Source organism: Zeus faber, assembly GCF_960531495.2.
Source record: "Zeus faber genome assembly, chromosome: 8".
NCBI lineage: Eukaryota > Metazoa > Chordata > Actinopteri > Zeiformes > Zeidae > Zeus > Zeus faber.
This window is the reverse complement of record NC_137195.1, coordinates 10,889,697-10,913,076: the sequence shown is the minus strand read 5'-3', so window position 1 is coordinate 10,913,076 and position 23,380 is coordinate 10,889,697. Positions and strand designations below refer to the sequence as shown.

The window sequence follows — 23,380 nt, the reverse complement described above, 5'->3', positions numbered from 1 at the left end:
TGTTTATTAACATAAAAATAATAACAGTACTGATAATAAAAATAACAATAATACTGATGATAATAATAGTAATACTGATAATTATAATAATAATAATAATACAAATAATAATAATAATACAAATAATAATAATAATAATAATAATAATAATAATAATTACAAATAATAATAACAATAATAATAATAATAATAATAATAATAATAATTAATATTATTATTATTATAATAATTATAATAATTATAACAGATAATAGATATGTGTTATATTCCAAAATACATTTTAAACAGCATAGAACAAGTCAGTAATTTGGACCACTGAGAAGAGTCTTTATCTGTCTTGAGGAGGAGTGACAGTCTTTGTTCTCCTTTATAGCAGTGGGTTTGTGGTGTAGTACTGTAAACGGTCTCTGTTCAGCTTCTTCTCCTTCATTCTCCTGTTCTGAAACCAGATTTTCACCTGGCGATCTGTGAGGTTCAGCATCCTGGAGAGCTGGAGGCGTTTCTCCTTGTTGATGTAGACGCTGAAGAAGAACTCCCTCTCCAGTTCTCTGATCTGGTATTTTGAATAAGGACATCTCTTCTTGCGCGTCCTCTGGCCACCTGAAACCCAGCACAGGGACAGTTCACAGTGAAATCACGACCCAGTTTTGGAAAATACATCGTACTGTTTTATTAGGGCCTGGAATATTTTGAAAAATCATTAGTAGGCCCGGAGCCTATTTGCGCCTCGGTTGACGTGTAGCTTTACGCTCGTTTGAAGGCCCAACAGCCATAATCCTAGATTCCCCAATCATGTAATAAGCCTTGTTTTCTGCTTTGATATTTACTGTATAATATATATTATATTGCCAATAATAATAATATATTGATAATAATAATAATAATAATAATAATAATAATAATAATAATAATAATAATAATAATAATATACATAGTATATGCAAAATATTGCATATATATTACAGCAAATAAACTATGCTATACTATATACTATGAATACCTATCTGTACCAAATATACTATGTGTAATCTATATACAGTATTATATTATATTATATTATATAACATTATCAAAGTATTGCCTGTACATTATACAGTGAATATCAAAACATAAAACAATAGGCAATATAGATAAATCGACACATATATTATATATATATATATATATATATATATATATATATATATATATATATATATAAAGGGACAGATGTATTACAAATATCATATACATTCATGTCATATATACTCTATAAAGACAAAAAGTAGGAAGAAAAAAATCTTGAAAACGTTTAGAACTAGTCGAATAGTGCATGGGTTTCTGAAGAACAAATAAAATAAAAAATATATATTGGAAAAAGCGCATCATAGTCTTGCTCGATTGATAGGTCTGTGTCTTCACGGCCAATTTCAACCCCAGGCACGTGATCTTGTAGTTTGCAGGGTTATAACAGAGTTATATGTCAGGGTAAAATAAAAATCTGCCGACCCTCCATAAACTCGTGCTTATAAAAAAAAGGAGCACATAAAAGGGCTTTAACAGCCGCGTGTGAGATAAGCATCGCTCTCCACAGGAGGAGTACAACCAGACTTACTGCTGCTCTTTGTGTGTTTCTCCTCATTGTTGCAGGAGGGGGACCCGGGGCTGCAGCTCCCCTCGGCTCGCCCCTTCTCCGCGGGCTCCGGGCCGGCTGCGGGGGCCGCGCACGGCTTGGCGCACGCCGATCCGTCCTCGGAACGGTCTCCCGGCGCCGGGGCTTCTGCGTTCCCGACCCCATAGGCGGTGTCGAAAAACTGGTCGAAAGCCTGTGGCAACACGCCGTTCCGGCCCACGCTGCCGTAGAAGGTCGACGTTGGACTGGAGGTACTATTCTTCGCCAGGATCTCCCCCAGCGAGCCGGCGGGGCTGGTGGCCAAGGCGTCCCTGTGCACGACCTCCTCGGTGTAGCAGTGGGACAGACCCCCTCCTCCTCCTCCTCCTCCTCCTCTGTGGTGGTGGTGGTGGTGGTGGTGGTGGTGCCACTTACTGGAGGTGTCAATGCCATAGTCTCTGAAAGCCACGTCCCTCACGGACGGGACCTGTGGCACCAGGGAGGACTGGTGGTGGTAAGGATATGAGATGGGACGTGGAGCGGACTCGTGGCTCTGGGTCAGATAGTGGGGCAGACCCGAGAAATCCGCCCCCGAGTAGTAGTAAGTGCAGCTGCTGGGTAAATACATATTGGGAGCAGAGATCCTCTCATCAAAATCCATATTGTGCTGTTGTTGTTGTTGTTGTTGTTGTTGTTGTTGTTGTTGTTGTTGTGGAGTACCTGTGCAAGCACCATCCCTGCAGCATAGTTCCTCCGTGCAGAGCTCCAGGCGCTCATGTGAGGCGGACCAGGTCCTGACGCACACGCTGACGTGGGGATCCATCTCCATCCAGCCATGTGACCACTGGCTGAAATGACAGATCCGCCTAGAATGATGTTATAGAGCTTTAACAAGGAGATCTACTGTACTACACAGCGCCTGGACACAGCCCGTTATGTGATGCGGAATCAGGGGGAAACGGGAATTGAGCCGGTTTTGAGTTTTGAGTCCAAGTGCAGCTTTAATCTGAAAAGTGGAAAATGTAACCCACTCTTGGAGCTTAAAAACATTTTTTTTTTTTATCGCAGGTTTTCCAGTAGTTTGTTGAGTAACATGCAGGCTGGCTGGTTCAAAATGATTTTAACTGTTTATTGCTATGCGACTTCTAGAGTTGCATTTAACCCGTGACACTCTGACGGTCTGCCTTGGGTCATAAAACCATATTTAGATCGTTGCCCCCAATTTAAATATAGCCTAGGATAATAAAAGGCTGATCTGCGGTTTCACACGCACAGAAATTACCATGCTGCCTTTTTTGCGCAAGTATTAGTTTCACTACGGCAGAGTAAGCTAAAAAGACAACAGGATTAGGATCCGGCCGCATGGTGGTTTCCCTCCCCTGTGAGCTGGAAGAGGATTGTTTTGACGACCATGACGTAGCAGGGTCTGGACCATGAGGGGGTCTGGACCTTGGACCATTTGGGAAGGTCACGGAAACCATGGCGCCGCCAGCCATATGTGGCCAGCCTCCTGCACAGACCAGGGCCTAAATAAAGGCCCAAAATAAGGGCCTAAAATATTCAAAAGCATGACCAATTGAGGTCAGAAGAGCAAACAAAGCAGTTCTTTTTATACAATAACCAGAGAAATCCTATTTAATTTGTCATGATTTTTGCAAAAAAGAAATACCCAAGCCATATATTGTATTTGATTATACAGTATATGGTTTGTATTTTCACGTTATTAGGACTTATTATATCGGATTACTTTAACACTCTAAAATGTTTCATAAATCCTTGCATGTTGATAACACATTGTCGTTTTTTTAACTCCTTTTTAGTATAGGCTTGGACATTAGGGCCTATTCTTTTAGGATACAATTCATACGTAATACATAAATAAAATGGGAAAAAATGAGTCATTGTATCAATGTCATTGTTTTTTAAACATAAAGTTTATAGGGTTTGTCAACTCAAAATGGAAATCTGAAGGCATACATTTTACGTTTAGAAAACCCCCCCAAAAAAATAGGTTTAAAAAAATGAAGCAGTTTTCTAAATTGATCCGATGACACAAATCGAAGGATTTTTTTTCAGTGTTTTCTAAAGTACGGCGTGAAAGAACCTCTGGATGAGGATTTGTCAGCCTAGCGGCCTCACTTTGGGACGCTGAATTAAAGCCCATTTGGAACGGTATTAAGGCCATTATTTGTCTCGTGATTTCAACTTACTCCATATAAACTGTTTTCACCTGCACGAATGTAGAAACCACGAAACACAAAAGCAGAAATAGGAAATGAGAAATATAATAATAATAATAATAATAATAATAATAATAATAATAATAATAAACTTTATTATTATTATTATTATTATTATCATTATTATTATTATTGTTGTTGTTGTTGCGAGTTTGTTTTTATTACAACTAACATTCATTTAAATTTGACAGTAGTGAGAAAAAACCCTATTATAAATTAACTGAAGCAGATCATTACTACTACATGTGTAAAATTCTCTTATGAACGCTTAAGATCACTGAATTGAAGGATTTACATATTTTTACACGTAAAATCTCTCTCGGATACGCTTTGGAAATAGTTGCCTCCCTGCCGTTGTTTTTGAATCGAAATAATCGAATAACAACAGACATTATTATTCAGGCCTATAAAGTGAAAAGCCTTGTTGCTTTTGCTTTCCTTGGCATTCTCATACCAAACAAAAAGGGGCTGTCGTGACAATGCGGGATTTTTGTTTGTTTGTTGTGCAATTAGGGTGAGCTACAAATCAACTATGTGATGTGATTCTGCATTTCAGATGCACAGCATGGGGCTCAAGGTCACAATTACTGGCATTTATGGACTTATTTTATTATAACTGGAACTTTCCTATTTGAACATCTTGGTGAATCATTAAAGCCTCGTTAACATCCTTTTAAAACCGTTTAGCTGACAAAATATCTCAGTTGTCAACAACTCTCGGCTATGATTTCCTAATGCCGACGATAGGTCCACACATCACCGTGTTTTAACCAAATTATGGTGAATTATATCATATTATCAGGGGTGGGAGGGTAGTCGTCCTAATTGAACACAGACTCCGGGGAACTGAGACTTCACGTTGCTCCCCTGCAGGCGGTGGCCTTCTATATATTAACTTACACATTTCCCCTGTTTTTGGGAGGAATTTACAAATGTTTAATTTCCTTTTCGTTATGACAGGCTGCTCAGTCAAAGCTGATCAATAAAAAAAGTAAAACATGTAGCGGATTTTTTCCGCTACACGTTGTATCCGAGTAAATCGATGGATTGGCGTTCTGTTTGATCCAATCAGGGATTGAGGGTTTTCCTTGAGCGAGACCTGGCCACGCCCCATTAACAAGCCCCCCCCCCTCCGTCACTCACTCTCTTTCTCTCTTCCTTCATGTATGTATGTATGTATGTATGTATGTATGTATGTATGTATGTATGTATGTATGTATGTATGTATGTACTCTTTGTATAGATACATGTATGTATGCATGAACATATGCATGCATGCATGCATGTACATTTAGTCATTGATCAGACGCTTTTATCCAAAGCGACTTACAATTGTTCAAACACCGACGGACGCAGCCATCAGGAGCAATTAGGGGTTAAGTGTCTTGCTCAAGGACACTACAGCATGCTAGCAGGAGGAGCCTGGGATCAAACCAGCAACCTTTAGATCACTAGACCACCAGCTCTACCGCCTGAGCTACCATCCCCATATGTATGTAAGTATGTATGTATGTATGTATGTATGTATGTATGTATGTATGTATGTATGTATGTATGTATGTATGTATGTATGTATGTATGTATGTATGTATGTATGTATGTATGTATGTATGTATGTATGTATGTATGTATGTATAGATACATGTATGTATGCATGAACATATGTATGTATGTATGTATGTATGTATGTATGTATGTATGTATGTATGTATGTATGTATGTATGTATGTATGTATGTATGTATGTAAGTATGTATGTATGTATGTATGTATGTATGTATGTACTGTTTGTATAGATACATGTATGTATGCATGAACATATGCATGCATGCATGCATGTATGTATGTAAGTATGTATGTATGTATGTATGTATGTATGTATGTATGTATGTATGTATGTATGTATGTATGTATGTACTGTTTGTATAGATGCATGTATGTATGTATGTATGTATGTATGTATGTATGTATGTATGTATGTATGTATGTATGTATGTATGTATGTATGTATGTACTGTTTGTATAGATGCATGTATGTATGCATGAACATATGCATGCATGCATGCATGCATGTATGTATGTATGTATGCATGAACATATGCATGCATGCATGTATGTATGCATGCATGTATGTATGTATGTATGTATGTATGTATGTATGTATGTATGTATGTATGTATGTATGTATGTATGTATGTATGTATGTATGTATGTATGTATGTATGTAAGCATGTATGCACGTATGTATGTACAGTCACTCCTCACTTAACCACGAGTTCCGTTCCTAGGACCAGGTTGTTAAGTGAATTGTTCGATAAGCGAGGACCCGTGTAATTTCAAGGGGGTGTAGCCATTGCGAACGCTAGTTTGGTGAATACTGACAGACCGAGACTGAGAACTGTGATGCACAATGAGATGTATACAGCGAATATAGCATATATAGTGTATATAGTGTAGATAGTAAATATAGTATATATAGCATATATAGAATATAAAGTGTGATGCGTGATGAGATGCTTGACGCTGAGACGCCGCGGTATTGTACGCAGAGCACAATACAGACCGAACAGTGGTTAAACATGTAGGTCATTATGTGAGGAGTACCTGTATGTATGTCTGTATGTATGTATGTATGTATGTATGTATGTATGTATGTATGTATGTATGTATGTAATGTCACTGTCTATTTTTACAGCTATGACATTTATTATTACCTGCACTAAGCGATAATGAGATTTCTTCTGGTATTACTTGTCACAGAAACGTTTTTCTCAAATACTCCTGATTATTATTAGGAGTTACAGCAAAAGGTTAAACAACAATGCGGTGACACATCAAGCAGAGCCAAAAAGAAACAGAAAACACATTTGGATGACGTGCTATGTATGAGTGGAGGTTAATTCCAGATCTTCAACGTGTCCAATAAAGCTAGGTGTTTTGTTTGATTTTTTTCCAGGCCTTGAGATGCTGCTTGTCAGTTTTGGGAAGGCATAAAGTAACCATTACCCAATCACAAAGGTCGAGAACATGAAGTAATCAGTGGCATGACGGATCAGACACCTTACCTGCGCTGGTGGGGGCATGACGTGTTCAATCCATCAGAACATAGGCTGAATAAGTGCTCTCTCACTCTCTCTCTCTCTCTCTCTCTCTCTCTCTCTCTCTCTCTCTCTCTCTCTCTATGTTTTTTTGGATCCCTCGTGATAAAGTTGCTGCTGCTGTGACATGACTTACTGCAAATAAAGGAATCTTAAAAGTCAAAGTCTCTCTCTCTCTCTCTCTCTCTCTCTCTCTCTCTCTCTCTCTCTCTCTCTCTTTCTCTCTCTCTCTCTCTCTCTGTTGACGTGGATGGTACACTGTGTGAATCAGTGGCAAGTCATTCGGGTGCCCTGGTAGGAAACACATTTTCCGCCCCAAGTTCCTTATGACTTGGGGGAAAAAATGAAGCATGCTGTCTTTGTAGGATTCTCCTTCAGATAAAACAAAATGAGAGCTACATGTGTTACTATAGGGTGTGCCTATATGATAGAAAAGGTAGTAGTTTAAATAACAGAAATACTAACTCAAGAAACTTCAGGGTAGGGGTCACTTCAGATCTCCCCTGCGGTAGAAAATGAAGAATTTCCCATCTTCCATGGTTAAATAAACGTTTTAAAAAGGGTAAAGTGTGGCACTCACCTCCTTGCCACTGGATGTAGTTTCTTTCCATCAGACTTTTTGGTATCGTCTTTAGTTGTTCAGCTATTTGCCGACATTGGTTTAGTTTTTACCCCATGATATACCCCACAGCAACATGAAAACCGTATTCCCTCATTGAATCATGTAGCTTATTTGCAACCGCCCATTTCCATTTACTTTAAGGAACACACAGTTGCCCGGGTTGAAGGCCTAATGTACAGTATTCTTGGTGCACCATCAACATCAAAAAGACATGACAAAAGTTGTCATGTAATTATGTCTTTTGTCATGTAATTATGTTAAAAAGACAGAAATACATGACTACTATTGTCACGTCTAATAAATACACAAATGTCAAGAAATACATAAATTAAAGTGTTGGTTCTTTTAGAAATGAATTCCATTGGGAAACACACGACCACACGTTAGAGTCATGCTGTGAATTGTGTTGACCTATATACATGTGAGAGCATTTTCCCTCACAGGGGAAAGTGACCGGGCTTCCAAACAGCCAATAGTTAGTCTCCAAAGATGTCACGTGACTTTGTTTCCAAGGCGCAGAACGTCAGAATCCCGTTGCAGGGAATGTTATATATATCAAAATAAACGAATAACAATAATAACAATGATTTCACATGGCTGCTGCCTCGTCGAATCAAACTAAAAAGCGGGTTTCCAATGCACCATGCATGCCACACTGAAGAAATTAGTCATTGGATGAACATAGAGGTCAGAACAACATACGAAGCAAAGAAATACATATTTTTTTCAAGTTTAAATTGATAAATGAAGGTTTACATTTTAGGCTGAAAAAGAAAATGTATCGGTTCATATATAGTTTTTCCTTTTCAGGATCAGAAGCAACTGTCAGGGCAGCTGTGAATAAATGTTTTCTCCATTTTTTCCATAAACGGTCAATAAGGATTTGAAGTGGACTGACAAAACCTGAGCTGATTACCTTTACCCACTCAACACACTATACACACTCATCAATAACATAAATATCATTAATAGACTTGTTTTAGACAATTTTCTTGTATCTATAATAATAATAATAATAATAATAATAATAATAATAATAATAATAATAATAATAATAACAACAACAATCATAATAGTTATCATAATGATAACCGCTAATTATTATTATTATTATTATTATTATTATTATTATTATTATTATTATTATTATTATTATTATTATTTTGCACTTATCGCCAAAATATCAATTAAATATGATTCCAAACTATGACCGACTGCCCAACATAACTTAATTCATAACTTAATTCAGCGTGCGATTAAAACGGGCCAAATCGCCTATTTTAAATAGTATTGTTTTAGACTATAACCCCGACTTTAAACTATATCGCATTATATCTTAACGGAGCTATAACACCAAGCGCGTTAAGAACGGGACCTGTTTGAATGCGTTAAGTTAAGGAGTGTTCATCTATATTTGTACATTTAATGAAGTATTAAGGGACAGTTTTACTCCTGTGATAAAGGCCTCTGCTCAATTGCAATTGGTCGGTTTAGACATATTCATACCACAGTGGTAATATTAAAAAAGTTATCTTATTTTAAGGAATATAAGTAAATTATATTTAAATGTGATCGGGCAACATCATTCTCTACATTGGTGTTTGCATTGTGACATTTTCCAAACTTTTGACATAGACATATGTGCAAAATGTGTATTAATTATTTGGATTGCTGAACACAATTTGAACTGCCAACGATTTAACGCAATCATTAAACGAAATGATCTCCACTTTGAGCAAAGGACAGCTTATAACGAATGTATTGTTTTGCGTTCGTACATCCGATCAAGTAGTTGGAAAATTAAATAGTGAAAATGTGCCTTGTAAACTGAATGTGTACTAATTCAAATTCAAATTATCATACCAATTAAAAATATAATGGAATCTGAATAACCTTATATTCACATTGTGGGTTTGATGATTTTAAATGGTTTAATGTGGAATCGAAATTGATCGGAACGACAAACAATAGTTCTAAATGTGAAAAAAACAACCGATAATGTTAGATGATCTATTTTATATTTGAGATCATCACATTTGAAGGAGCGGCCGAGAGCTCCGTAACGGGTTCGGGTTTAAACAATAGCCCTCAAATGTATTACAATTACAACAAGTCTGAGTGTTACTGTGGCAACACTGAAACAAACGATTGGGTTATTTAATGAATTTCAAAATATATGCTTTAATTTGTTATATATATATATTTTATTTTTTATTTTTTTGGTTTTCTTCGCCTAATTCATTTTCTGTTTCAAATTGAGAACACCATAGAAATACAGATTTTATGAATGTAAGCATTTTTTTTTTAAGTTGACCCAACAGCTACATTTTTCAGTGTATATAAAATAAATACGTTTTCCGGCCTAATTTCAGTCATTTGGTAGCGCAATATATAAAGCTGCGCTTGCACAGTTGAGTCACTAGATGGCCACATACAGTTTTGTTGGATTAAACCCGGGCTCTGGTTTAAGTGGGGGATCTAATCATTATCCAGGGTCCCACACAGAAGGAGGGATTTGGAACAAAATGTCCACAACAGGTCAGTGGAGTGAAATGTGTGAAAATGCCCTGGACATCACAGAAAGGTGTCAAGTTCACAGAGCCATTAAGTGTTTGACCGCCAGGCGTTTTTGCGCAAACTCCTCTCTCCCCGATTTAAGAATTGGGCAAGGTAAAATCAACATCACAATGCTTATCACGTCTCTCAAACATTTATTAAGAAAAAAAAAATTCTGCTATTGCAGTCAAAAACTGAACAGGGTATAGTTGGAAGTGAGATATGTACATCCATAAATAGGCTTGCATGTTGAATATGAAAAGGAAAATATGGATGGCTGCAAGGCATACATTGTTTACACCCTGGTAGTCCATGAAATTGGTTATAAACAATACAAACGGTCTCATTATGAATTACCAATGGAGGCAGTGTTCTCGGCCTATTTGGGTGGACTAAAATTCCGGACCCGCGCGAGATTGACTACAACGAAATCGAAACGAAATGCCTGCCACCGGGTCGTCCACATGCACGGGTAACATCTGGGCTGGTGTTTTTGGACGCAGGGAGATCCGCACCCATGCCCTGCAGCATCTCCACATCCAGCACTGACCAGCACGGTGCAAATCATTTCCCACCGTCCCGTCGACAGTCTGCTCGGACACAGCAAAAGGAGGGGGAACCGCCGCCCTGGGTATAGTTCCACTCGAGTCACACAAAGAAAACAGTTCGTGATATAATAAATTACAACTCGGTTTTACTTCTGAGGTCCCCCTGTCCCGCTCCGGCCGATTGTCCCCGCGGTGAGCTGGTTAACTCTTGAATTTGTTGACGACCTTCTTCTCCTTGACGCGCCGGTTCTGAAACCAGATGGTGACCTGTCTCTCTGTCAGATTCGTCTGGGCAGATATCCTTCTCCTCTTGTCCTTGGTGATGAATTTATTGGTGGCGTACTCCCTCTCCAGCTCCTTCAGCTGCACCTTGGTGTACGGGACTCTCTTCTTCCTCCCCCGTCGGATGGAGTTGACGTCCCCTCCTGATATAGTGTCTGTGGAGAAATAAGAATAAATCACACAACCTGACAATGATTTATCTCGTGGTAAAATCTTTGAGTTGATTTAAACGTCATCTTTTTATATATATGAAAAAAATAAATATGCATAGATGATGACATTTCTCCATACAAATGATATAAAATAAGCTTCACTAACTTCCGAGTGGGAAATACCCACATGCGTAAAAGCGTCAACCAAGCGCGGATTTAGTCCGACACGCGGCCCCGCATTCATGGAGCAGGACGATACATTCATATAAGATATCGTGATATGAGATTAGATAGCGTCTGGGATTTTGGTTATCGTAATATCGTGATATAGTTAAAGGCCTGCATGCAATAAAGTAATTATATTTTCCGAACTTCATCTAACTGTTCTAACCACTGCCTCCGCCTGTTTGGTCATAATATCCATTAATAACGATTTTTTTTTTGTTGTTGTTGTTGTTGTTGTTGTGTTTAAATATTTTATGAAAGCACAACCCGTGCCGAAACATCGTCGAATTATCGACACCACGGTAGAGCCATTCGCCCAAAAAATATCGTGACATTTGACTTTGTTATTAGCGGCCATGCAACCCTTAATTCGTTGCGTTGCTCTTCTTGAATTTATAAAGTGTTATCTTATCTTATCTTATCTTATCTTATCTTATCTTATCTTATCTTATCTTATCTTATCTTATCTCATCTTATCGTATCTCATCTTGTCTTATCTTGTCTTATCTTGTGGTAACCTACCTTGTAAGGATGATTTCCACAACGCATTGGACTGCGGCTGGTCCTTGGCGCAGTAGACCTGTCCATTCCAGCTGTTGGTGATGGTCCATGGCTGGTAGGGCTCCATGGGCAGCAGGGACTCGTGCCGGGTCTCCGAGGGGGCACCCAGGGCGGGCACCACGGGCACGTCCAGGTAGCTGGCTTGGTACGGGGCGGAGGAATAACCCTGGTAGAAGGCAAACTCCTTGGCTCTGGAGGGAAACTCCTCGCCGGAGACCGAGGTGTCCATGTACTTATCCCCATAGGCGGAGGGCTGCGCGCAGGTCTTGACGCCGCCGTGCGACATCCTACACGGGTAGTAGCTGCTGCCAAAATATCCGTAAGGCAGGGATGCGTTGGGCGAGCTCTGGGTGGCGGAACAGGGGCTGCATTGTTTTGCGGGCTCCCCCATGCCAGAGACCGGCATCTCGGCCGTGTAGGTGGTGCTGGGAGCCAGGGAGGTCGGATGCGCCAGCAGATTCCGGCACTGGTTCGCGGCGAAGTTGCCTCCCGCGAATCCCTCCATGTTCATGCTTTTACCTCTCTCATCCAGGCCGCTGTCTAGGAGGAACATCACCGGGTCTATCCAGCGCGGATGGAGGAGTAATGACGCGGTCATAGCATGCTCCACATCCAGAGGCCGAGTTCCCTTTTCCCGAACCCCCCTCGACTGAACCCAGATAGGGAATCGTGGAGATTATCCGATAGCGGCGCGCCTGGGCGCCTGGAGATCGCAAGGTTATTGGCCAGGGCCAAACACGTGACATGCAAAGGGATGGAGGAGCGTCAAGACGGGACGGTGCGCGGGTCTGATGGAGCAGCGTTACCGCCTCGGTTTGATACGCTCCCATTCATCATTTCACGAACCAACTGGTTTTTTTTTTTGAAACCAGTTGGTTTGTGAAATGGTGTGCGGAGCCGGAGCGAAATACCCAGGGAGGAAACAACCAAACGGGGACGAAGAGAGAGAGAGAGGAAGGAAGGAAGGCAGGGAGGAAGGAAGAGATAAATTAAGAAAGAAAGAAAGAAAGAAAGAAAGAAAGAAGAAGCAAAGAAAACAGTTGAAAATAAATTGTAACGGCAGCCCAAAGCGTTATGTAATAAATACCATGTTTTGTTTTTGAATAGAATGTGTTTTTAATAGAACTTGCAAATGAAAACAACTAACATTGTGTGCGTGTGTGTGTGTGTGTGAGTGTGTGTGTGTATATATATATATATATATATATATATATATATATATATATATATATATATATATATATATATATATATATATATATATATATATATATATATATATTTTTATTTATATGGTGAAATAGATTCCTTGTATTTTCTCTGTCTACTGTGTTGTAAACTTTGGGTTCAGATATTTATGGAATAATTCTAACTACAATGATGTGATTAAACGTTCGTTTTGTTGTCTTTGGTTTTATTTTAGGAAATGGCCCAGATTGCTGAAGCTGTATGTGTTTTCGAGGAGCGCTCCGGGAATTCGCAGACAGACACGTAAGTGACAGTGAGGCACAGAGCCGCGTCACCTCTGGGCTGCGTGTGTGACGAAGAGTCAACACGCACCGAACCGGCACAACGCACTTTACACACGGACGGTGGGCTGCGAAGGAGGAGAGGCCAAGGTCAAGGTGAAATATGCAGTCTGTCCGTCCGCCTGTCTGTCCGTCTGTCCGTCTGTCCGTGCGAATGGCCTCTGCAGCCTGCACGTCTCCACTTCTCTGCAGGGAGGAGGTCTGAAACGCAGGTCCTTAAATTCGGTAAAACAACATATTCCTCGTTTTTTTTTGTTTTTTTGTTTTTTTTTCAAGGTTTTCTTTGTTGGTTTAAAAAAAAAACATGGTGCGCATTCAAAACCCGGGGTCACTCTATACCAGCCCATAACGCGATAGAGAATTCACACCCAATCCCAAAGGGGACAAAGGGTTTTAACGAAATGGTTAAATCATAACACAAAGTCTCCCAACAAAGCTTTAGATGAGAGTAACGAGACAGTAAAGGACTTGAAAAAAATTGGATTGACACTAGAATCTCGGAAAAAAAACGGCTTTAATTTTAAGTGGCTCAATGGCTTAATTAATCCTACTTTAAAACAACAGACGTACCACGGACATAAAGTTTGCGCTTTAGGCTCTGAGGACTTATTTCTAAAGCCATTATTCTGAAGGCTTCGCCGGAGCCTTTTTGGATGTCTTATATTATATTTATGAAGAGGCTGAGGTTTAGCTGCCAAACGAGGCTCCAGGCCGCACAGGAAGCTCCTCAGCCACAATAGAACCTGCTGCTGGACAATGGGGCCTAATGGCTGTCACCAAAACATCTCACAGCTTCAAAATGTCTAGTGGTAAAAAAAAAAAAAAAAAAAAAGGAAAAAGAAAAAAGGTTCAGTATTAAGGCCGCACGCAGCGCCCAAACGGGACAATACCAAAATAATATAGACTCGGATTGGACGCAATTTAGACCTGTGGCGTATAGTGAGACAAGAAAGAAAGACAAAAGAAAGAAACAAGTAAAGAAAGAAAAACAGAGAAAGGGGAAGGAAAAGGAAGATAGAGAAAAGTAAAGAAAGGAATAATTATTTTTAGATTCTTTTAGATTCTAAAATAAATTATATAAATTTAAACCAAATCCAGCTGAAGCTAAATATTGTTTATAATAGAAATGGAAACAGTCTTGAAATTTTTTTTTTTTTCATTGAACCGAAGGTGCAAAAAAAAACAGGCAACACGACCTGTAGGGCCCAACTAGAAGGCCACGGAGACTGAGGAATAAATTAAATTACATGGATGAAATGTTTAATCCATGTCAGCTCGAAAAGAAGCAATGTGTTTAGATGATAGTTTAGATGAAAATACTTTACCTGTCCTTTATAAATACACTGCCGCAGATATGTCGATTTTATTCAAATGCTTAAGATAAATTTCGCCCAAAAATACAAATAAATAATAATAATAATAATAATAATAATAATAATAATAATAATAATAATATACAGGCGTTTAGGCGAAGATAACAGAATTCAAGCATACTGAGCTTTGTCCGTGTGTTTTCATTTTAAAACGATAATTATAATTATGATTTCATTATCGTCAACACACTGCGCATTTCTATGCGAATTGGCCTATAATAAGAGCAAAACGCGCACTTTCTGATCAAATTATCTACAGGTCAATATTATGTACATATACATGCGTACATGTATAAATGTTTTATCGTATTAAAAACTAGTGCTTCCATATTAATGTTTATACTTTTTTTGTTTTGTTTTTTAATCAGGAGGCCTACATTTTATTTCTCATCTCAGCGGGACGGGAGAGCGTCCTCAGCCCATAGGACCTATAGGTTATTTGATAAAAGGCCTGGGAGCAAAGTGGAGCTGTGTTTGTAATACCTGGCAGCCAGATAACAACACAGCTCTCAGCCTACAGTGGTTAATGGACTTTTTATGAGTTTGTCTTGTGATGTGTGACCTCTGGCTCCGGCCTCTCAGTGGCTCAGTAAGATCAGAAACACACCGGGATGGAGCTGAGACACATGGCCCAAAATCACCGTATGACACATGGGAGGGCGAGCCGTACTGTAACGCGACGCCGTTTCTTTATTTATCATGGCAGCCGGAGAGAATCCGGGATTCACTCGAGGGGGGCTTTTGTAGGCTCAGCAGTTTCACAAAAGAAACTTTTTTTGGATGACGGTTTGGGTTATTATCACACAATAAAAACACAAAACTTCCAACATTGGCTCGGTTCACGTCTATCAATAAAAGCATCTAAATCTAAGGGATTCAATGTTCAGCCTTACGCCGATTTCCAACACAGTAACTTGTGCCTAATGACTAAAAAGGTCTGCTTATTTACAGCCAACAATTCTCTCAGTAAACATGTGGAGCTAGCGTTTTGCCTTTTAACACTTTGATTTTCAGAACAATAGAAAATCATTGCCCCGAAACTGCATATGTGGCATCATGACTATGTTTATCCTGTTATTGTATTTTATAGTAATCTTGAAGGTGAATGCATTTTTATTGATTATTTTAAAATTGTATTTCTTATGTATAACCATTTAACACCTAGAAGAACATTACCACAAGTCGAAGCTCACGGAGGTAAGAAAATATGATTGTAATTAGGATGTGGGCCGAGGGTTAGTTTCGAGTTAAAAGCTTGTCGACAGTTTTTTCAAGTGTTCTACAGTTTAAGTAGAATTTATAGCGTGAGCTCAATAAATGTTGTGTGCACTGATCATCTCCGTTCTATCAACGGATTTCACCAATTTGTTTCACAGATGAAGGAAAATGAACATATGAAGCATGAGCCGTATTAACCCAAATGTTGTTTTATTACATTTCTTTGTGGTGTTTCAGCAAACAAATGAACACAAATAATTACCAGTAAGGGAATGGGTTGAACCGGCACTGCAGTAACATTTTCGATTCCGAAAATCACAATCCTCACCTCTATCATCAACATAGATATGACTTGAGAGTCCCATCTGAAAGTAACCAGTCCCACCTGTTCCAATGTGAGAACAAACAAACAAACCCCATCAAGGAAACAGGAAGAAGAGAAACAAAACAAACAAACCAGAAAAATCAAGATGATTATCGAAAGAACGTGGTGACTAAAGCAGTCTCTGCTCTAGCTAAAAGTCGGATAGTTTAATTATATGAATTGGGTTGAATTGAATTCACAAAGACAATTCCAACTCAAGTATAGGCAGGTGAGGAGTAACATTGGCTTGGGGCCTACCAACCGGTGGCTTTCGAGGACTTCTACACACACCTGAGAAAAATAAAGTTTTTCAGGAGAGCAAAGGCAAGATTGCAGATGACCGCCGCGCATTCATAGGTGACGGAGCTCATGTCTGTTGGGTCGTGTTTGAACTCACTCTGCTTCTTTTCAATTCACATCCCTTAAAAGAAAAGTCCTAGGGGGCTAAAATGCACCCGTGCTACACTAGGTTAGTCCCGTGGAGTGCAGGGTCAGGCCTTGTAAGGCAGCGCACCAGGGAGGAGGGGAATAGATTTCTCTACTGGCTCTCCTCCTCCTCGCGCAGGAACTGGAACACAGAGGAAAAATCTTTGCCAGCATAACCACGTGCGCACATCATGCGGTACATTTGGTGGGCCAACGAGCCAAGCGGGACTGGAGTTTTTGTGCTGGTAGCCGTGTTCTGTGCGAGTCCCAGATCCTGCGGCGGTAAGAGAAATAAAATACGTGAGTTGCCGAGACAATTAGGTACAGAAGGCTCCGTCATGGATACGACCCTCAGGGTATCTCGACGTTTCACAGCGGGGTGAAAATATTCTCACTGTTCCTGGCCATTAAACAAGTAGTCACTTGAGTCAAGGGGAAAGTTAAAGAGTTATGGAAATCACCTTGGCCATCAGCTGGGTGCCAAAGCCTCCTTGGTAGTTGTTTCCAGAAGGGACTCCTTCCATGACTCCAGGCACGGGGTTGTAGGTGTCACTGGACCAGCAGCGCCCAGAACTCATGTTCAGAATCTTTGCCAAGAGCTTCGGATCAAGACCCAGTCTGCGAGAGGACGATGGGATATAACAGTTAAACAAGGCATTATGATGATGCTGCTTCTACTTGAATATTTATCCACTCTCAGACACTGACCATGATTTGTCCCGAAAAGGAAACCTCACCTGATTCCGAGGTTCATCGTCTCCGAAGTTCCGATCATCCCGATGGCCAGCAGCATGTTGTTACAGATTTTTGCAGCCTACAATTAGGAGCAACTCATTAGAGTTGAATATTGGAAGTAAAAAATAAAAATACTTATTTTTAGGCCATTGATGTCTATCCTGCTGTTGTCCAACTGGTGAACATATAGTCGTACCTGTCCAGTCCCAACCTGACCACAGTACACCACATTGGCTCCCATGCAACTAAGCAGCTCTTGGGCTGCAGTGAACTCCTCCTCCGCTCCTCCCACCATAAAAGTTAGTTTTCCCGAATTGGCGGCACCCACACCTGTGAAAGAGAAACCATATTTTTTCACACGAGAAGGGAGGGCGTTTTCACCCTGAGAAGGGACAGTAGATTATACTATATTGAAAGTAGCTTCGGAGATGTGAAATTGTGTATATGAAAGTTTAACTGGCGGGTTATATACATTACAGATGAACAAGTTCATCATTTGTGGCTGACATTAATATGCAGCGTCACTGATGCCAAAATAAAGAAACTCAAATGAAAAATACAAAATAATTCTACAAAGTAAAGTCTGCAGGAAACATTGTTTCTTATAGCTCTTATAATGATCACCGTTACAGTGATCAACCACTTAAAAAGCTTAGGACAGAATCATTCCTATACAAATGCTGTTTAAATAATTTGCATATAGTAATCAAGTAGTCTGCTTACAGTGTTCATTTTGGGTCTTTTCATACATAACATATGGGGGGGGGGATTCTAACTACGGTCATTCTATTTCTATTCTATCAGGATTAGGCATAGCACAAGTGCATCACCCCCAAAGATTTCCTTACAATTTTACATTTTCATTTAACACTAAATCCTGTCCGACAATTATTTTTTAGTTAAAAAAATTATTTAAGCTGATAAAACAGGCAGGTGTAGAGCAGTGGCGTAAATGCATAATGGAGAGGGAGCAATCGCCACTCCGCGTCCCCCCGTTTCCAGTTTCTCCAAAAATAAACAAACAAATAAATAAATAATAATAATAATAATAACAATAAATAAAAATAATAATAAATAAACAAATAAAAACAGTGTTTTTTATTTTAGATGTATTTATTTTCCCCAGCTTCCAAATTAAACAAAACAAAAAGCCCTGGGCGTCCCGTGTCAGGTTCCGCCATTGATACCATTAGATTGTAATCTCCATGAGAAATAAAGAAAAACTGGTTACGATAATCATCCGCTTGTAGTGATAAATTTGACCCGGACAGACGTGATCAATAGAAGAGGTTTCCACTGTATTTGCAATTTATCTCCATTGGTTGGAAATAAGTGCAAATGTGGAACCCCCCAAAAAAAAACCCTCTACTTTGTTACCTTCACATTAATCTTTAAGATGTATTTATTGGCAATTTTACTACAGAGAGCAGTGAAATGAGACAGGAAATATCTGGGGAGAAAGGGGGAGTGACACGCAGCAAATGAACACAGGCCAGATTTGAACCCGAGTTCAACAGCCGTAAGCGCACCATCTGGTTGAGCCACCGAGACATTCATTTGATATGATTTTACACTCTTTAATACATTTTAGATATTTACAAATAAGGCCAGGTCCCGCTCGCATTTTGAGCACCATTCTCGCTGACAAAACAAAGGAATGCAAGCAAGGAGGATTGTGATTCCTCCTTTAGTGCTCCAGTAAAATGACTCCAGAGACATGTGGAGCTGCCAAAACCTCTGACGCATTAGAAATGGGAAGTGCTGCAAAGCAAGAGCAGAAAACTTAAAAGGGACAAAGCTGTTAACCATGGGAGGAAAAGCAGATCAAAAATAAATAAATAATTACATTTAACAAATAAAATAAATGGGGGGGGGGGTGCTCTTGATATTTGGGGTGTCAACTGAATGTTTGTGGTTCTTCCTTGTAATATAAATACTGGATGCAATGCAATCCTCTGGAAGGTTGAAAAGAACAAAAATTAAAAAAATAAGGCTCTTCTTTAGATCCTTCTGCTTTACAACACTTTTCAGAAGAGAAATTCATTTCAATATAAAAGCCAATGTGTTTTTTTTTTTTTTTTTTTTTTTTTTTTAAACCAAAAACACAATAACAGTAGTATCCTGTACACTCTGTCCACAGAGAACAAGAGACATGTTGACTTAATTATGGCCCATTTCCTTTGGGCATTTATGTTCAAGATCTTGCCACACTGGATAAACTTGTCTTTATTGAGCAAGTCTTAATTTCTTCAAGTTTTCTGTAAAACTATACTCAAATGCCCCAAACTTTGTTTTCAGCAGCTAAATCTTGGTGATTGACATATGCTTCACTCAGGAATACACTTTAACACACACACTCACACGGTCAACATGAATAGTTGGAGAGCCTTAATCCCTGTGCACTACCACAGGAAGGAAGCATATAAATCATTGCTAATCTTTGGGGCCTGATCGTAAAATGGGCCAAGTTCAATACAAAGAAAGTACCCGTCCTGATGTTGAGGGGCATGGCTCTGCGGGCCTGGGGAGACCCCCAAGACCGTTTAAGAGCAGGCACTTAAAGGCTGGGGGATGTTTCAAAAATAAGAGGCCACTCTTCTTCACCCTCCCTTAGTCCTCAATCAATTCTAATGTCTGTTTATTTAGATGTTAGTTTAAATAGTAAGTATTTAAATGAAGAGGTGCCAAACTGGATAATCAGCCATTTCAGAAATTGGGAACACAATAGCCAGGAGCCATTTAAAGTTTTGTTTAAGATAGCATTAAGAGCCCATAAATATACACTAGAGTACATGTAGAACTAGTTCTCAGCCCGTGTACTGTAGAAGGATCCTCTAATCAATTTTTATTTTTTCCTCAGCACAGAATATTGGGAATATGCTACTGGAAAAGATGCATAGTTAAATTGGGTTAACAAAATTTATTTGAGAATTTAAGGACTATTCATTTAGAAATTATACTAGACAACATATCATTTTTCATCTAAAAGAAAACAAAACTAAAAAAACAAACTAAAATACAATTAAAATAAGAAGTCACCTCCGGACACAGGTGCATCCATAAAAACTGCCCCCATCTTCTCAGCAGCCACAGCCATCTCTTTTGAAACAGATGGGTCGATGGTGCTGGAGTCTATGAGGAGGGAACCTTTTTTCACCTTTCTGTTGAGCAGAGAAAATGTATAAGAATCTTCTCCATTTTGTACCAACTGTAAAAAGAACTTGCCAGAAGAACAGCAAATCAATGAAGAATTACTTGAGAATTCCATTAGGTCCAGTATACACCTCAATGACATTGGGACTCGAAGGAAGCATGGTGATAATGCGGTCTGCCTTTTCCGCGACCTCAGCGGGATTATCGAGAATCTGAGGGGAACAAAACACCAAGACTATATGGTATAGAGATAGAACAGAGATCATTTTGCAAGTATTCGGTAATCAAAAGACATATTTAAAGTGTCCTGTCGCACCTGAGCGCCGAGCTCTTGCAGCTCCTTGCAAGCCTCTGGGAATACATCTGTAGCAATGACTGGATATCCGTTTTTCAGCAGGTTCTTGGCCATTGGGTTTCCCATGTTGCCCAGCCCAATGAATCCCACCTGTGTCTTTGAAGCCATAGATCTTGTGGAGACTAAACAATATGGAACAACAAGTTATATTACTGAGGATAGGATAACATTCAGAGTCCCTGAGACTGTGAGACAAGTTTTTTTTCGACAATACAACATCAGCATGCGTGTTTTTTAAAGTATTCTTTAATTTGTGTAATTAGTGTTTTTGATGGTCACATGCTACATTTCTTATTTTCAGATAACATTTTAAAGCCTTGGTAGTAGCTGGGGCAGCCACATTTGCTGTGCCTGCTTTATAGAATATACTGATAAGTATTCATGGCTGATATTGGGTATCTGAGAACTAACAAGAAATTCTACACCAAGCAGCATATCCAACATGTCCGATATCAAAGAAAGTGTAGTTTCTACTTTTGAGAATCATTGCCTAGAATGCAAAAAAACCCCCAAAAAAACAAAACACGACTCATCGTGTCTATCATCGTGTCCCATTTACCTGAGACTAGTGCTCCAAGTTGTTACAGTAAAAGTAATACATCAATACTGGCAGAGAAAAGGTGTAATACATGTATCTGAAAATAAGCTTTTTCTTCGTAAATTAATAACTAATTAAATATACAGTAACTTATACTGATACTTATACTAATATACAGTAACAGTCAGTAACTTACGCATTACATATTCAGTTAAACCAGCACACCTTGATGCTGCAGTCTGAAATCAAGACCTGAGAGATGGTTCCTATTGGGTGGATGGAACCACATATGGAACCCTGGTGAATCATGGATGTAAATACACTAAGTTTAAAGTGATAACAACTGTATTAGAATTTTGAAGGGTGTTGAAACTGCTAATCAAGTCCAGTCACGTTTATTTATACAGCCCTTAATAGCAATACAGTCTCAAAGGGCTTCACAAACCCACATTTCACATAGAAATCAACAGCATCCCCTTGGTCTGAACCATCATCAGGGCAAAGGAAAAACGTCCGGAAAAGCCTTTGGGTGGAAAAAGTTTCAAAACCTTGAGAAGGGACCACGGAAGGAGGAATCCCCCTTCCAGGACCACCGGGCTGCAACGGACGCCGAGTTGGCGACAACAATAATATAATATTACGACTATAATATGGTATAACTATTGGAAAGGAAAAGGTTTTCAAATGTCTGCCCCTCGCAATGTCCTGCAGGTTTAGCCAAGCCTTATCAACGTTTACTCGGCCAGCATACCACTGTGAGTCTACAGGAAGTACCAACTCATTGACTTTCTCTGGAGGATTGATTTCGGATTTTGAGCTTCACAAAAACAGTTAAATTAGGCATAAAAGTGTGTCGCTTGCGATATTCACTTTTAATTCAACGCAGTTAGGAAGTCTGCACTCATTTAATACCAACTATGATGTCTGCAGCAAAATATTGACGTTCCATTAACCCTCGACGTAAGTAAGTTGAATATTTTGTCCACGTATTGTTTTTATTATTGTGAATTCTGCTTATGTGAACACTAACTGTGTATATGGTAAAACGATTTATACGTGAATGTAGAAACAAAAACAACCCCTTGGTCTCCATTGTAAGTGTTGTTAGTTCGCCGTCTCTTGTTGCAGGGTTAGGTTGGCGACTGAAACAGTGGAACGTCGCTGGAGACACCTCGGCTGTAATTGTTTAACAGTGAAGACACATTAACACAACCCCGGGCGTAACAATGTCAAAGTGGGGAGCGGGTTCTTCGCAAGAGGTCATACGTTACCACCCTATCGCTCGCCGCGAAAGCAGCGCGGCGCGGCGGACGCCGCTGGTGAGATTCGAGCTCGGCGCGGAAAACCTTACCGAGTGCGACGCCGACATGCTTGCGGCACCTTCCAACCAGGAACCGCGACCCTCTGAGCACGGCGGCCATGCTTCCTTCCCCCTGACCTTACGCGTTGACGTCACGCGGAAGGCGACCGTGCGGGTGATTGACGGGCGGTCCCCTCCAATCGCGGGGCAGTTCACGAAATCTGCTGCGGGGGCGAGTCGGACCGCGGTGCCTGATCAGAAATGCACCAGAAGGCAGGTGAAGATTTTATTTCAAGATTTGTGTGTGTGTGTTTTTTTAATCGTTGATAATATTTGTAATAAATTTGCTTGATTTCGGATATGTCATTTTTTACGCTAACTCACCAAATAAACCACATTTATTGAACTGATTTTAAATGTATTATAGCTAAATTCTTTATGAATGATAATATACGTATGAATACCCTGGGTATTTTTTTTACCAACCTTACTGCCATTAAACAAACGATTTTTTT

At 39.6% G+C, this 23,380-nt stretch overlaps 3 protein-coding genes across 4 annotated transcripts; all 3 read right to left on the bottom strand.

Moving 5' to 3' along the window:
• Positions 1–7,620, bottom strand: hoxa11b (homeobox A11b). 2 transcript variants are annotated; one of them, XM_080005143.1, is made up of 3 exons: positions 7,509–7,620; positions 1,595–2,439; positions 1–600 (listed from the first exon to the last, which is right to left on the bottom strand). In XM_080005143.1, the coding sequence occupies exons 2-3, from the start codon at positions 2,418–2,420 to the stop codon at positions 368–370; spliced, it is 1,059 nt and encodes a 352-aa protein (XP_079861269.1). In that variant the 5' UTR covers positions 2,421–2,439; positions 7,509–7,620; the 3' UTR covers positions 1–367. The 2 variants fall into 2 exon arrangements, with proteins under 2 accessions (XP_079861269.1, XP_079861270.1); XM_080005144.1 differs by lacking the exon at positions 7,509–7,620 and having other exon boundaries at positions 1,595–2,205; positions 2,312–2,413.
• Positions 7,621–10,258: 2,638 nt separating this feature from the next.
• Positions 10,259–12,625, bottom strand: hoxa13b (homeobox A13b). The gene is made up of 2 exons (XM_080005246.1): positions 11,836–12,625; positions 10,259–11,091 (listed from the first exon to the last, which is right to left on the bottom strand). The coding sequence occupies exons 1-2, from the start codon at positions 12,470–12,472 to the stop codon at positions 10,856–10,858; spliced, it is 873 nt and encodes a 290-aa protein (XP_079861372.1). The 5' UTR covers positions 12,473–12,625; the 3' UTR covers positions 10,259–10,855.
• Positions 12,626–16,187: 3,562 nt separating this feature from the next.
• Positions 16,188–23,050, bottom strand: hibadhb (3-hydroxyisobutyrate dehydrogenase b). The gene is made up of 8 exons (XM_080005245.1): positions 22,917–23,050; positions 20,989–21,149; positions 20,775–20,884; positions 20,559–20,680; positions 17,716–17,849; positions 17,522–17,598; positions 17,246–17,402; positions 16,188–17,058 (listed from the first exon to the last, which is right to left on the bottom strand). Exons 1-8 carry the CDS (start codon positions 22,984–22,986, stop codon positions 16,897–16,899), a joined length of 993 nt encoding a protein of 330 aa, XP_079861371.1. The 5' UTR covers positions 22,987–23,050; the 3' UTR covers positions 16,188–16,896.
• Positions 23,051–23,380: the final 330 nt, after the last annotated feature.